Consider the following 14,055-nt stretch of genomic DNA (forward strand, 5'->3'; position numbering starts at 1 on the left):
CTGGCCTTCCGTCCTGTTATTGGTCACTGGCACCCTGCTAGGAATTCCAGCTGAATGATGTCACAATTTTGGAAAACAATCTGAGGGAGCCAGCTGCTCCAGTTGCCTGGATACACCCCCCGGGGTTAAAGCCTAGCCTGTACCCCAAACAAATGCACACACACACAGACTCTCTCTGTCTGTCTCTTGCTCAAAATTCTCATACATGTTTAAACCATCACAGTTCCTATCTTAAAATGCAATGCAATTTCGGTATAAAAATAAAGTGTGCAATCCAATGTTGTGTCTGGCCATGCTTGCAAACACGTACTATGACACAAACCTTTTTGTCATTTTCCTCTGAATATGAAAGTGTGCTGATTTATTCATTATATCAGTTGACATGATGCAAAGCATTCAACCACAAAGTCAACTTCAGCCATCAGATTCATTATTCGTACGATGCAATAGCTTTCAGGAAAATGAAAAATTGTGCAAGATGCTATAGCTACAGGATTAGAATTAGAAACAGATAAAGATGTGAGCAATAGGGACTGAGTTGATGTTGATTTTTCATTAACTTGCCTTCTATTTTGTAGGCATTTTTTAATTATACTTGTATTATGCGTATTATTTTAGTTTGACATCAGTTTCAGGCTACAGTTACTGCATGAGGTCTCCAATACACGTATGACCACCACATTTAGATTTTAAATCTGAAAGACACTGAAGTGAATGAAGAGCACTTATATGATTGAGATTCCTGTCTGGGTTTTATTTTTTTTAATTTTTTTTTAAAAATCTTTTTGGAACAGAGTCCAGGTCATTCAGGTGGAAAGTTGAGCTTAGTCTTAAATATTGCATGATACTCACAGTTACAATTTCAAACAGTCAAACACAGCAAACATCAATTTTGTCTGTCTAATCTCCACAACAGATTTTGTATCTTGTACATTGTACACACTCTCCTATGCTTTCTGCACCTATACCGCATTCTTAATAATCTAATCAAAGTGGAATTGGAATATGTCTAAAAACAAACAAAATCAAAACATTTATATTTTATATAAGGGAGTATAGAAATATGCAACATAATTGTACAGGCCATGTGCTCTATTTAATTGCTCTCATTTACTCATATGCTGCGTATACAGTAGTGTGTTCGATTGCCACTCAGGGCCAATCACTGAATGCAGCCATATGGCTAGGGTCATGCTCAAAACCAAATGCTTATTCGACACTTACAATACATTATGTTGCTTTTTTTTATTAAAGCTACCCTGTAATACTGATTATCTGATAATGTTATAATGATATCTGATGTATCTGGCTGACAGGAGTCGTTTAGTGATGGCATTTCTGTATTGGGCTGTGTAGGCTATACATTATGAAAGATACATAGAGTTTAAGTGCATTATGACTCTCTTAAGAGTTGATGCCACCACACATCCCAGTTATTATCAGACCAATGTGACAGCTTAAAGCTTGGATGAGGGAGGGAGAATGGCTGCCTGGTGTGATAATACAACAGATTTCCATTCATGTTTACATGCTTTACATGTTACGCTCTCATCTGAGATGACATTATAGCCATGTTAATTCTGCATCCCAGTCATCACATAAAAGCTTGTATTACAACATGAGGTTTGGCTGTAACATCCATCATCAAGGTCCCTGTACTGCACCAAACACAGAATAACAGAGCCTGACTCGGAGAAACACAACACAGACAAGGAGATACAGAGAAAGATTGACAGTGATGACAACGTTTTAAACATCTGTTCAAATCCAACCAGCAGAGAAGATCAGTTAAGCTCACTAATCTGCTTCACTTCACTGATGTGACCAACACAGACCGCCAGCTACAGCAGACCGAGCTATGTGACCTACTTTGTTTCATCACTTACTAGCCTTGTCCAGGAATTGTTCTGCTATGCATACAACCCTGGTTCAGTGTGAGCATGGACACATCCAGATGTTGTGCCCTAGTAGAGTGACGTATTGTGGAGAGGCTGTGTGGGGGTTGGGAGGTGGCGGGGTGACATCCCTTGTTTCCTGAGTAGACTCTCACACCCCACCCTGACCTGGGGGATGGAGCTCACAGATCTTAGCCTATACTGATGATCATTGCTCCTGTTGCCAAAACTAAACAAAATATCACTAACACTAATATAGACAGCAGAAACCTAAAGAAAAATCAACCCAAAAAGCTACCGTTGTAGTCTGCATCACCGTCATGCATGCTGTCATCTGTGGGGCTCCTTCCTCCTTTACATGATCTTTAAAAGTGAGGTAAAAACGCAGAGCTCCACCCGTGCGCACACACACTATGCTGGGTATGGGCTAGATACTCACAGTACCATTACATGTGGACGAACATTTATCCTACATTATCTGAACTGAATATAATAGATCGAAAACCCAATACCCTATTGAATTATTTGAGGGACAGCAGAAGGGAGTGGACAGCGCATCCCACCCATCTCCATGGGAGCGGTAGCCTAGGTGCACTTGTACATTTTCAGCGAGCACAGAGCTTCTCTACCTCGCAGGCAACGAACAGGGATTCCATGTAATATTATGAAACCTGTCAAAAACGTCCCAAAACGGAGACGTTTGACAGCTGTGTTAAACTGTAGCCTACGGAAGGACTGCGCGTAGCCTAATAAAACCCAGCGCCATCTACAAAATGAACATGCCGATAAAGCCATCGGGCTACTACAATCTTCAATAGCTATAATTGCTTCCCTTTTGGATGGTTTCTATAAAACCATATGATAGTCACTGCTAAGACCATCAACTAACGACGACTATGATGAACCTGGTCTGTTACTTACCGTATGCTGCTCGGATTTCGGTGATCTCAGCCATTTTGAGCCAAGGCGTTGATGTCTGTTGAAATAATCAAAATAGCACCGCAGGCTAAGGGATGTATCTAAGTCGCTGTTCAGTTTCCAAAAGCCAATACGTCTAATCGCTACATATCTTTAATTATCAACGTTTTCCAGAATTGAATTTAGGCTCGGCCAGTCACGTTGGCTCTCCGTCCTGGCCTGGTGGTTGATGATGCTTTGACGATGAGAGCTCGGATGCAGCGACACACTGGTACTCTGTGTCAGTCGGAGGAATTAGAACCGCCCATAGAAGTGTCAATAATGTTCAACACGCCCAATTTCTCCGTGCCCGCTTTGCTAATGAAGCCAATGGACTTAAGTTCCCACGGCTTGCTCACGACACGTTGGCCATCAAGACACTGATGTCAAGGACAAACTCTTGTTTGTTATAATATAGACTGTATTGAGAAATAGCCTATAACATTTTGTTTAAAATAAAAGCTTCATAAAATATGCAAATTAGAAGTAAGATCCAATATCCCCTCTGCATTTGGCAACAAACTACAATATTCTTGTTTCACCATCAGGTTTATTTAAAAAGATGAAATAACACTGATTACATAAATTACAGTCCACACTTATGTAAATGGCATAACACAATAATGGACAGTCACATCATCCGTAAAAAAATATTAGGCCTATTATTATCATTCGAGGCACTGTAGGCCATAGGCTAATTCATTATTTTGGTCACAAGCCATAACGATTTGTCGTCAATTTATATTTTCAATTCAAGGGAAATAAATAAAGCCTTTGAAACAAACTGGGGGAAATACATGAGAGTAGAATGTTGCATATACAGACTAATACCTTTTAAAGGCACAGTGTGATCAGAATGCAGATACCATCCATGTGCGTACACAGTGGGCTACTTACTCCTTGACAAAGCAAAATGGCAAGTACTGTGTATAAGTAGGGCCAACATTAAAGGCTTCCCAGCAATCCTCTGTTGTAATGCCACATCTGTGGGCTACTTACTCCTTGACAAAGCAAAATGGCAAGTTCTGTGTAAGTAGGGACAACATTAAAGGCTTCCCAGCAATCTTCTGTTGTAATGCCACTTGTTCAGATGAGGTTATGTCTAGATGGAGGAGTGGAATGCTAGTGCCCTCAACTGTCTGCTATGGGGATAACATATCAGGAAATGTCAAGACAAGGCAGTTCAATCTAAAGGATGGTCTTCTGATTTGCAGTCAGTAGTGGCCATTCCATCTTTGGGCTTTTAGCTTTTTATATGTGTGATAATATCATTACCATCAGGGAGGTTCTTTGGCAGTCAATGGTATTCAAGTATACAATGTAAAGCAAAGAGGGGCAGCTATTGTCTTTTGGCTTAGAGGTGTGAACGCTTGAAAGCTGAATCTTTTGATAGAAGACACACTATAGAGCTGATCTTAGGGCCTGGTTTTTCAAGGACAGCTCAGATGGTTTAACCCTACCACAACAATAACACTCAGTCATGTTACGATCATCCTACATTCCTTTGAGAGAAAGGCATCGATTATATCAGTGGGCCTGCTGGTTCCAATGCCAAGGTCACACTGTCAGTTACCAGCCTGAAGGACTGATAAAAGAAAGTGCGCCTGCCTTGCTCTTTGGATGTGAGTCTGCAACATCTATAATGGTAACAAAAAAGACAATTGCATGGAGACAGTGTCAGGGGACAGCAACCATCCCCTGTGCAAGTACATACAAGGAGGATGGTGCACCCCTTTCAATAGGATACATACTTAGCATAGCCTCACGCTGTATCTCTGGCATATTATCAACCATTTTAAGTCAATATATACTTAAGAAGAAGGCCACAAGGTGCTTTTTGGTCATTTTTCTGTTATTCTTTTTGCGGTCTGTTGTGAACTCTGGTGTATGGGAAGTAAATTAGTATTAATAGTGAATTCCCTGACAGTCGTGTTTTACCACGGATGTTTCAACTGACAAATCACATTTCCCATGTAAGATAATGGAATATATTGACTTCACCTGAAAAATATGAATTAACCAGGAATGAAGTTGCTTAGCACTAGCACTTAATCCCACATGGGTAAACAGATTTCAAAGTCTGAGCTGTTTGTTGTATTCAGTGGAAAGGTTGAAATGTGATTATTTTGTCTGGTTTCCTGAGTGATCCGGTACACCTTGGGCTAACCACCAGCTTGCACCAGGAAAATCTCACCGCCGCAGGTTATGGGCCACTGGTCACTCTGACGGCCACGTGTGGAAACCTGACCATGGCGCTGCTGCTGCTGGTGCTGCATCTCCACGGCAGCGAGTCAGTTTCTCCACCCGGCAGCTGCAGACTAAATAGTGGGCAGGTCAATAGGTGCTGTCTGCTGGATCTTCCCATGGAAAAGAGTGTGTTCATGTGTGTGTGTGTGTGTGTATGTGTGTGTGTGTCTGTGAGAAATGGATTGGTGGGTTGAAATAAAGAATTCAAATGTGTGTGTGTGTGTGTGTGTGTGTGTGTGTGTGTGTGTGTGTGTGTGTGTGTGTGTGTGTGTGTGTGTGTGTGTGTGTGTCTTTCTTTGGTTGCATGAGTCACACAAAGTCTACACAGTACCACGCCTGGGTGGGGCTGTTATTGCATGCTGTACGAGGGGGAGGAGAGGACAGAAGATGAACCAGGGGAGATGGGAGGAGGGGCTTCCCCACTCAGTTGGCCGGGCCCGGGTCAGCCAAGGGCATGGAGTGGAGAACCTCGTCCAGCAGCTGCAGCGCCCGGTGCAGGTGGACCTCTACCCAGCAGGGGGTGTGCTTGATGCTCTGCCGTGGGTAGTCTGGGCCCCAACCCTTCACGAAACTCAGCCGCAGGATACAGAGGCGCCGCAGGTCATCTACCCCAATACCTGCAGCTGCTGAGAGGCCTGGAGAAGGACAGATATGGAGAGGCAGAGAGAGAGAGAGAGAGAGAAAGAGAGAGAGAGAGATGGGTTGCTAAATTACATATGTGCTCATTTGTGAGATTAGGTGGAGTTGCACCAAGCCAATTGACATGAGCAAATAGTAAAAAGAACAACTGTTTTCTGTTATATTATATGAAATTACACATTGCATTAATTCGCTGTAAATTACTAGACAGGTGGTTGCTATCGATTACTAGAGGTAATTACTATTGATTAAAAGAGAGGTGGTTGCTATTGATTACGTTGGCTGATAAATTAGAATAAATCATTATGTTATCATGTTTATTGTAATGTTAATTAAACCTTTATCCACTGCTGTTGGTTAAAGTCAAGATAAAGCTAAATTAGAAAACCAGGAGAGGTGATTATAGATATGAAATTGGAGAGGTGCTGAGGAGGACTGGGCACTCACTGACAGCTGGAGCAATGCCCCCCACACTGCCAGGCCCCGGGATGCTGCCCGCCACAGCGGCGGCCTGGGCAGCGGCTGCTGCTTGAGCTGTGGCCGCCTGCTGCTGCATCTGCCTGTGGCACTGCCTTAGGTCAAACACCTGACCCAGGGAAGAACATCACACAGAGATAGATCGAGAGAGAGAGAGAAAGAGAGACAAGGAAGGGTGTTGTTACTGAATCTGCCTGTTTTCTTTTAAACACTTGAGGAGGATAAAGAATCAGCAAAAGGTCCAACACATCTGAAATTTCTCTCAACATTAGAGATAATATCTACATCTATCAAACTTGGAGTGAAAAACATTGTAAGTACCTTCCTCTCTCTTTCTCTCCTCACAAACAGACTGTCCACATTTTGTTTCTGATTCCTACTGTCACCCTCTCCATCCTTGTCTAAAAAGCAATTCAGTCTCACAACCGCTCACAAATCTCCCTCACACAGCTGCGGTAATATTCTGCAATACATTAATCTGACTCAATGACTTATTCATAGGCTTAAACACTGTACTGCCTGAGCCTGTAGTTGATTAAAGCCTGTAAGGTTAGAAAGGTTACAACCACATTTTGTCTTTTAATAATGGCAGCAGTGTTCACTTAATTGCCAACATGATATGAATTTTTGATAGGAACACTGATCTGATCATATAAAAAATAATAACACGTATAGAAACTGCATAGTGTACATAGAAAAGATACTGTCTTTATTTCAAAGTGTTCACTAGATATGGTTGAGAATATACAACTGAATTTATGAGTGTCTTAATGATTATCCTTAAACAACCCTGTGTGGAAGACTTGATGCAAACATGCTAACAGCAGCTAAGGATACTTGAAGAAACACATCCCAACAAGACTTTCATGGGAGATATGAGACATATCACCTTAATGTAAGCCCCCGGGTATATCTTATGGACCGCGTCGCCAGGGGCTCGGCCTGCTTCCCTGTCCAGGTAGTAACTCTGCACAAAGACCGCATGGTCGCTCAGGCAACGCATCCACACATCGCCCTCCCCACGACACTCCAACTGCACCCCTTTACCGATGTGTAGCCTGTGGAGGAGATGGGGAGATTACTGAGCCATTACTGATCCGTTACTGAGGGAACAAATGTGTTTCACATATCTCCAATGCCATATCAACAAGCACAATGCATACAACATATAAACACATTTTAACTTATTTAAACCCTGTAGATTTGCATTTTTTTATGTTTTCAGCTGATTGTGCTGATTATGTTTTCATGTATACATGTTGTTTTATGTTTTTATATATTGTCTATCTTTGGTTTTCAGTTGTGTGGATTAAGTTTTTGTGGATAGGCTACTGCTGATTGTACTACGTGGGACAATAAAGATCTTAGATCCTCTGTGTACGTCACCTGTACCTTGAATGAAACTTCTACATACACTTTTATGTACTGACTATGACAATGACTATACATGCTCTCATAATTTAACATCTAGCATCATAATTTAGAAAATCCTTGAAAGTAAAAACTAGAAAATATATTTTTTAAAAGTAGTAGGAGGGGCCAAATACTCACCGAGCCCTCTCACTCGCGTCAGTACGGTGAACGTTGCTCAGCTGGCCCAGACAGAACCGGTCACCCCCAGATGGATCAACATAGCCATCCACTGTCACCACAGGGCAGTTAGCTGGAACCTTAAACATCTCCCCTACCTGGATATCCATCTCAAAGTATGAGATTGAGCACCAGAATTCTGGACCTGGTAAATAAGGAAGGCATTAATTTATTATGTGCAAGATTGTTATGCCTCAAATATGTACAGGTATGCGTGTGTGTGTGTGTGTGTGTGTGTATATGTGTGTGTGTGTGTGTGTGTGTGTGTACATGTGAGAATCAGAGTAAAATACACACTCAGTCACCTGGATGATTGGATACTGGTTGAGGAAAAGAAGCAGGTGTGTGATGTTGGGACCCTGGAAGATGAATGATGAATGAAGACCAATGAAAAAAATCATGATCCATCATGACAAAAGATTTTTATGACACGATGTAAATATTGGTCAGTATGGCTTTCAGATACAAAGACATCTGAAACCTCACATACAGAAGTGATGAGTGGGCTGCTGATGGGATGACGGTTGGTGACTGCGTCCATTCTGCTGAGGTCCTACGGGTGTATAGGAGGCCGTACTGGAGCCTGTCCAGGTAGCTGACAAAAAATAATGAATGAAATGTCTCATCAGTCATCAGGCACATCACAGGATAGAATACAGAAAGGACTGTTAGCTATTCAAATCTGTTCAGTGTAACTGTTATGAAACATTTGCGTAATGTATATTAAACAGTTTTGAGTTTGGGTGCATTTTCTGGGAAAGCAGTAGTCCTACTCCCAGACCACAGCACGGCATGTTTTGGATTTTTTCCATGCTCCAATGCAGCGTTCCAGCACAATGTTAAATGTTCAGTAAATCAAAAGCAGGGGAGAAACACAACACACTCGGGGCTGTGCGTCCCCTGAGAGAGCAGGGCTGGGAACCACTGCAGGCAGCCATGGAGCAAACAACCTGTCAGCAGGCACAGGATCAGAGGGACACTCACTGTGGAAGGAGCCCTGTGACTGGGAGTGTTTGGGGGTGCCGTAGTCGCTCTGACTGGAGGGGGTCTGCGGAGGGCCGTGGCTGGGAGTGGAGGGGGGAGGGGTGGAGGACAGACTCCGGGGGGAGGCGATCTGCAACAGGCCCTCATTATGGCCCCCCTGCATGGACAACATCGGGACAGTTGCTACGGAAATAAGCAAGACAGATAATGCCATCAATCGAGGAGTTTGCGACGGCTGTTAGGTGAGTTTTGTGTCAACTGTAAAGAAAGGGATACAAGTTATGACTGAGTGTCGGTTCAAGGTGACAGCACCCACATTGAGCAGATGGAAGGTTTTTGTCTGCTCTTGTGTGTAGCATACGGGGTGAGGTGGGGCTTTGTAAGGCAGGTTTTGGGAGGAGGGGGGCGAGAGGGGTTCCCACCTGGAGGCGAGCGGGGGATGTTGCCATAGTGGCTGACGGGAGTGGGATGGGAAGACTCTGGGTGGAGCTGAAGAGGGGGCAGTGGCTGGCCGTAGTGATCCGTGGAGAGGTGATTGGACTGGGAGGGCATCCTAGAGGGAGGGACGTCCATCTGGATGCAGTCGTGGCTGTACTCCTCTTTGATTAGTCTCCCTGGGGGGCCTGGGATGGTGGGGTAAGGTTTGGGGGTATTACCCAAAACACAGCATGAAAATCCAAACCTGAACAAGTGGGATTTTTTTCCTGTAAGTACACATTACTCTCAGCACCTTGTTTTGCTATCGTGCTGATAGACAAGTTCTGGCAAGTACTGATCTGACTGTGCTATTGGTGTTTTCAGCTTTGGCTCGTTATGCGTGCCAACCACAATAATCTTCATATTCACTCAATCATATAGACTGGATTGGTTTCTACTGAATTATGGTAATCGTTGCAAATAGTATTTTAAATAAAAAATAAAATTCATCCTAAAAAGCATGTTTGGATGGATATAGTAAACATAAAGTAAATTGTAATGTAATAGCTACAGTATATCTACTTTACAACAAGAAGGTTGCCCTTACCAGTGTTTTGTATACTGAGTCCCACTTCAGTGTGAAGGAGTTGGATTGCAATGAGACAGTGACAAAGGGAAATGTTAGTACTGCTCTGAATCACACAACATACTAATTACTGCTGGAAAGGCAACACCTAACTTCAAAGTCACAAAACAGTCTGGTTTAAACCAGTGTCACACAGTATAACACAGTTGGGCTCTATTTGTCAAGACAGTCTGTTCATGAATGCATGGTTAAAGTGCTTGTTGTCTGTGCATAACACTAGAAAAAAAAGACACATACCTATGCCTGGTGACACAACCCTTTCATAATGGTAGGGATTCACACAGACATTGTCATATTTGAGGTCGAAGGCATACTGACAGAACTTGACATGCTTGAGTTCGTTCTTATGGAGGTCTGGCCAACGCCACAGCCGAGCGTAGATCACATGGGGGAAGCCTTTCCGCCCAGCAACCTGCAAAGGACAACAAAACAGAAATAGAGGGAAATGGTCTTGGATAGGAGGAAATAGAAAGGTGAATATGAAAATGGTGTTTATGAAAGCAGTGTAGGCCTGCTGCTGAGTAAGAGAGAGAGAGAGAGAGAGAGAGAGAGAGAGAGAGAGAAAGAGAGAGTGTTTGAATGTGTGTATGTGTGCGTGCTTGTGCGTAGGCCTACACATGTTTCTGGCTGTTGAGGGAGTGAACTGTTGATCATGGGAAATGAACCAGGAAACAATGACATGTTTCACTGACCATTTCAATGAGACATACCTATGCACAGAGGCATGCTCGCAAGCAGATCACTAAAAACCAATGACGTCAGACATGAGTAAATAATTCATGGAGGAGGCTCATTTCGCCTCGGGAAAATCTGGGGGACAGGAAGTTACATGGCCCCAGAGCTATCTGCTCTCTCAGACACGGCACATCGCTCACAACACAGGCAAACAGAATCGGACGGAGTCACACTTCGTGTCTGATTCTGGCCGACATGTTGGTATCAGCAACATCTCGTGACAAATGATAGACGACCATCTGTTTGAGAAGATGAGTGAGTAGTAGTGAGAATGACAGGGAGAGAGAGGGAGGAAAGAAGATGGAAAAGAAAGGTGGGAGAAAGGACAGATACGAGAAACAGAGACAGGGAGAGAGAGAAGCAAAGAGACAGACAGATTGAAAGACTTGATCAGTGTGATTCCTCCCTGAGAACGTCCCCACTTTTCCACTGAGACAGCTAGTACACTTTTGGTACAGTATTATTGTAGCTAATATTCCAACAACTTCAAAAATCCCCACCCAAGTGCTAACCTTCCAAAGAGAGTCAGACCTGGACATGTGCCAACCCCATTACGTTTAAGTTACTGACACACAGGGTACACACTGTTAAACATAAACACACAACTAGTGGCATACACATTCCAGAATACCAGCCTCTCTTTGCGGACATACATACAGCAACTTATACAGCAAGACATATTTCTGGTAAACTTAAACAAGCCCATGTCTACTGTCTCCCACAGGATTTTATAGGGGATAACACACCACATTTATGACAAAATGTTCAATGTCTACTTTCTGTTTGAACTCCGAAAGCCCTATCCCACAGCACACGCAAGTGTATTCAATCAAGTAGTCAAATTCAAAGGCAAATTCTGGATGCACACGCATACACAGACACACACACTGGACACACACACACACACTCAGAGACAGACAGGCTTAACTTAACCCTGCCCCTTTCCTGTGTCTCAGACAAAACAACCCTCACTACCCCTCCACCCTCCTCTCTCTGTCTCTTTCTCTCTCCCTCTCACTCTGTCTCTGTTGCGCTCTACTGGGGGAGGGGCAGAGAACTTACTCTCTCTCATTCTCTTCCATTCCTTTGAGAGTCTCGTCTATGAGACCTACTGTAATTAAATCAACATGATTTCTCTCTGGCTTATTAATGGCTCACAACAATACTCTTGCATGGAAACCACTTGTGTTGGGGAAAAATAATTAAATAAAGATCACAGTGAACATTAACAGTGAAAAAGTCATTAATGCAGCTGTAACTTTGGAGGCAAAGAGCTTCGGGATTTATGTGGCTGTAACAGGGTTGCTTTCTTTTGTCTCTATCCTATGAAACATACATTCACACACATTTCACCACTGTACGGCAGGATGAAGACTTTCTGTCATGCCAGCTATGTGAACTCTTTCTAATCTAAGGAAATTGATCCATGAGAAGAAGAATTCTGTGATACCTATGTCTCATCACCGAGTAGTATTGAACATCACTCCACTGCCTCTGCACATTTTAATATGTATGCTTAAAAGGCACCAAGTCCCCCAACAAACAACAGAGCTCTATAGACACAGTGTCCTATTATTACAGATAATGCATGGCATTGCTGTATCAACTTCAAATATTTGACACATAATCATCCAAGAGAGAACATGTGTCTACAGTATAGTACAGTGTGTCATACTGTCAGTTGACATACTGCCAGAAGAACTGTTCCTATTACCCAGGCACAATCATTTTGATGCAGTAGTGCAGTATCTTCAATTCAGCGGCATGACATTACTACCTGTGAATGCAGCCCCTGACGTTTGTATCAGTATGAAGCAGACTGAGCTTCAGGAGCGGGCAGGACCTTACCTGGAGTCTTCCATCCAGCGTCCTCTGGATTGTGACACACTTGCTGGGGTGGACACCATTGGTGGTGATGGCAGTTATGAGGGAGTCTAGCTCATCTTTTTTCTCTTTCAGTTTCTTCACCAAGCTCTCAATGGCTCGTTTGGCAAAACCTTCATTTTCCCCCCCTTGACGATGGCACATCAAGCTGTGTACAATGCTCAGACATGCATCATTACTATTGGGGGCATTCACAGACATTGTCCTGTGTGAGATTTCAGAGACAGGGAGAGAGAAATTTGTATAAGAGGGACAACTCTGAGGATTAGCCGATACAAATATAATCCCTACAACTTTCAAAAGGATGATAAACTTCTAAAATGCCCTCATTGGCATTTCAGCAATTCTGTTTCAAGTCCATGGGAGCTGAGAAATACCTTCAAATATGGGAGTCAAACAATTTCAGGACACTGCAGAAATAAGATCCGATTATAGTTTAAAGTATGAACACTCAAAGTTAGGTTATAGCCTACCTCTGATCTTTATGCCTCTACCATTTTATTCTCCAGACTAAATAGGAATGTCTAGCCACATTAGTTGAGGGCATCAGTTTCGCCACGCTTAGGGCAGACTGAAGTGGGATGAGACTGTCGCCCTCTGTCTACATAACCAATTTCAGGAAGCGTGTATCTAATCAGATGAGTTTGAAATAGTGGCTATACTATGCCTATAGCCTAGTGATAGCTTGCCTGTCAACAGACTCACAACGCACAGTCTACTTACAAATCGGGAAAACTTGTTGCATACAAGTGAGACGAAATTGTAGCGGAGTTTCAAAGTTCTGTTCTTCTATTAATAGCCCCCAGTCTCCACCGCTCTTATCAGTGTATCACCACCCGTTCTGTCTCTTGTCGCGCGTATCCAGACGCTGTGAGCGCCTATGCTCGCGTTGGCTACAATAACAAAAGCGAGGTAGTCAGCAGCACTAGAGTTTCTCGCTGCAAAGACCAATCACCGCAGCCGTCTACACTCTGCCAACAATGACGCAGCCATTGGGCTGATGTCTGTCTGGCTGCACTGAGATTGACAGTTTGGCTAGGGTGCCGTAGTTTTTTTTTTTTAGGTGGCGCCGTTTAGATTACTCCACCTCCCTACACGAGCTTATTACCCCCCCTCCATACTAAAAAACTGTGGACTCTATTACTCTGACGACTAGCCTAGGCTACAAAGTCGCTAGACTCATTCGCCTACATTTAATTCTGGTCAAGGTTTTGTATATAAGTAGGCTAGTTACAACTCAAAATGTGACCATTCAAATAGCAGTGCACAAAACATACAAGTCACTTTAACACCTAGCTTCAAAATAGGCTATAATGAATCATCAGACCTCGGTTATACGGAGCAGATATTCTTATATCTTTCCACAAAATTGATTAAGCCTCAACCTATGCTAACCCGGGCTATGCTACACTCCAATAACGGCCTACCTTTTTATTATCAGTGTATTCAATAATTATGTCGTGCTTTAGACAGAGGGTCTTAAAGATCACTGAATAACAATAACCAAAATGTGGAAACACAGAAATGCTGTGATTAACTAGCCAATCAACATGTACTAATGACTTTAAATATCGCGAGACTTTG

General features: G+C 43.0%; 2 protein-coding genes across 4 annotated transcripts in view; both read right to left on the bottom strand.

Annotated features, from left to right (window-relative positions):
* syt11b (synaptotagmin XIb) overlaps window positions 1-3,086 on the bottom strand; it is a 17,075-nt gene extending 13,989 nt beyond the window's left edge. Inside the window, exon 1 of the mRNA XM_048261862.1 lies at window positions 2,817-3,086. Within this exon, the coding sequence (XP_048117819.1) occupies window positions 2,817-2,850 (34 nt within the window). The 5' untranslated portion in view covers window positions 2,851-3,086. The remainder of the gene's footprint in view (window positions 1-2,816) is intronic.
* A 299-nt stretch (window positions 3,087-3,385) lies between these two features.
* Window positions 3,386-13,949, bottom strand: smad10b (SMAD family member 10b). 3 transcript variants are annotated; one of them, XM_048261540.1, is made up of 12 exons: window positions 13,899-13,949; window positions 12,436-12,676; window positions 10,090-10,264; window positions 9,814-9,837; window positions 9,212-9,412; window positions 8,790-8,972; window positions 8,296-8,400; window positions 8,111-8,164; window positions 7,767-7,950; window positions 7,105-7,273; window positions 6,186-6,324; window positions 3,386-5,734 (listed from the first exon to the last, which is right to left on the bottom strand). In XM_048261540.1, exons 2-12 carry the CDS (start codon window positions 12,670-12,672, stop codon window positions 5,523-5,525), a joined length of 1,683 nt encoding a protein of 560 aa, XP_048117497.1. In that variant the 5' UTR covers window positions 12,673-12,676; window positions 13,899-13,949; the 3' UTR covers window positions 3,386-5,522. The 3 variants fall into 3 exon arrangements, with proteins under 3 accessions (XP_048117497.1, XP_048117495.1, XP_048117496.1); XM_048261538.1 differs by lacking the exon at window positions 13,899-13,949 and adding an exon at window positions 13,195-13,517; XM_048261539.1 differs by lacking the exon at window positions 13,899-13,949 and adding an exon at window positions 12,945-13,517.
* Between the last annotated feature and the right edge of the window lie 106 nt (window positions 13,950-14,055).

This window comes from Alosa alosa, chromosome 13, assembly GCF_017589495.1.
Source record: "Alosa alosa isolate M-15738 ecotype Scorff River chromosome 13, AALO_Geno_1.1, whole genome shotgun sequence".
NCBI lineage: Eukaryota > Metazoa > Chordata > Actinopteri > Clupeiformes > Clupeidae > Alosa > Alosa alosa.

Coding starts and splice junctions, on each gene's coding strand:
- smad10b (XM_048261540.1), bottom strand. CDS start 12,672: ATGTCTGTGAATGCCCCCAATAGTAATGATGCATGTCTGAGCATTGTA. Junction 8,973..9,211: donor CATCCCCCGCTCGCCTCCAG/GTGGGAACCCCT, acceptor TTATTTCCGTAG/CAACTGTCCCGATGTTGTCC. Junction 6,325..7,104: donor ACCCGGGGGCTTACATTAAG/GTGATATGTCTC, acceptor TCCCTGGGTCAG/GTGTTTGACCTAAGGCAGTG.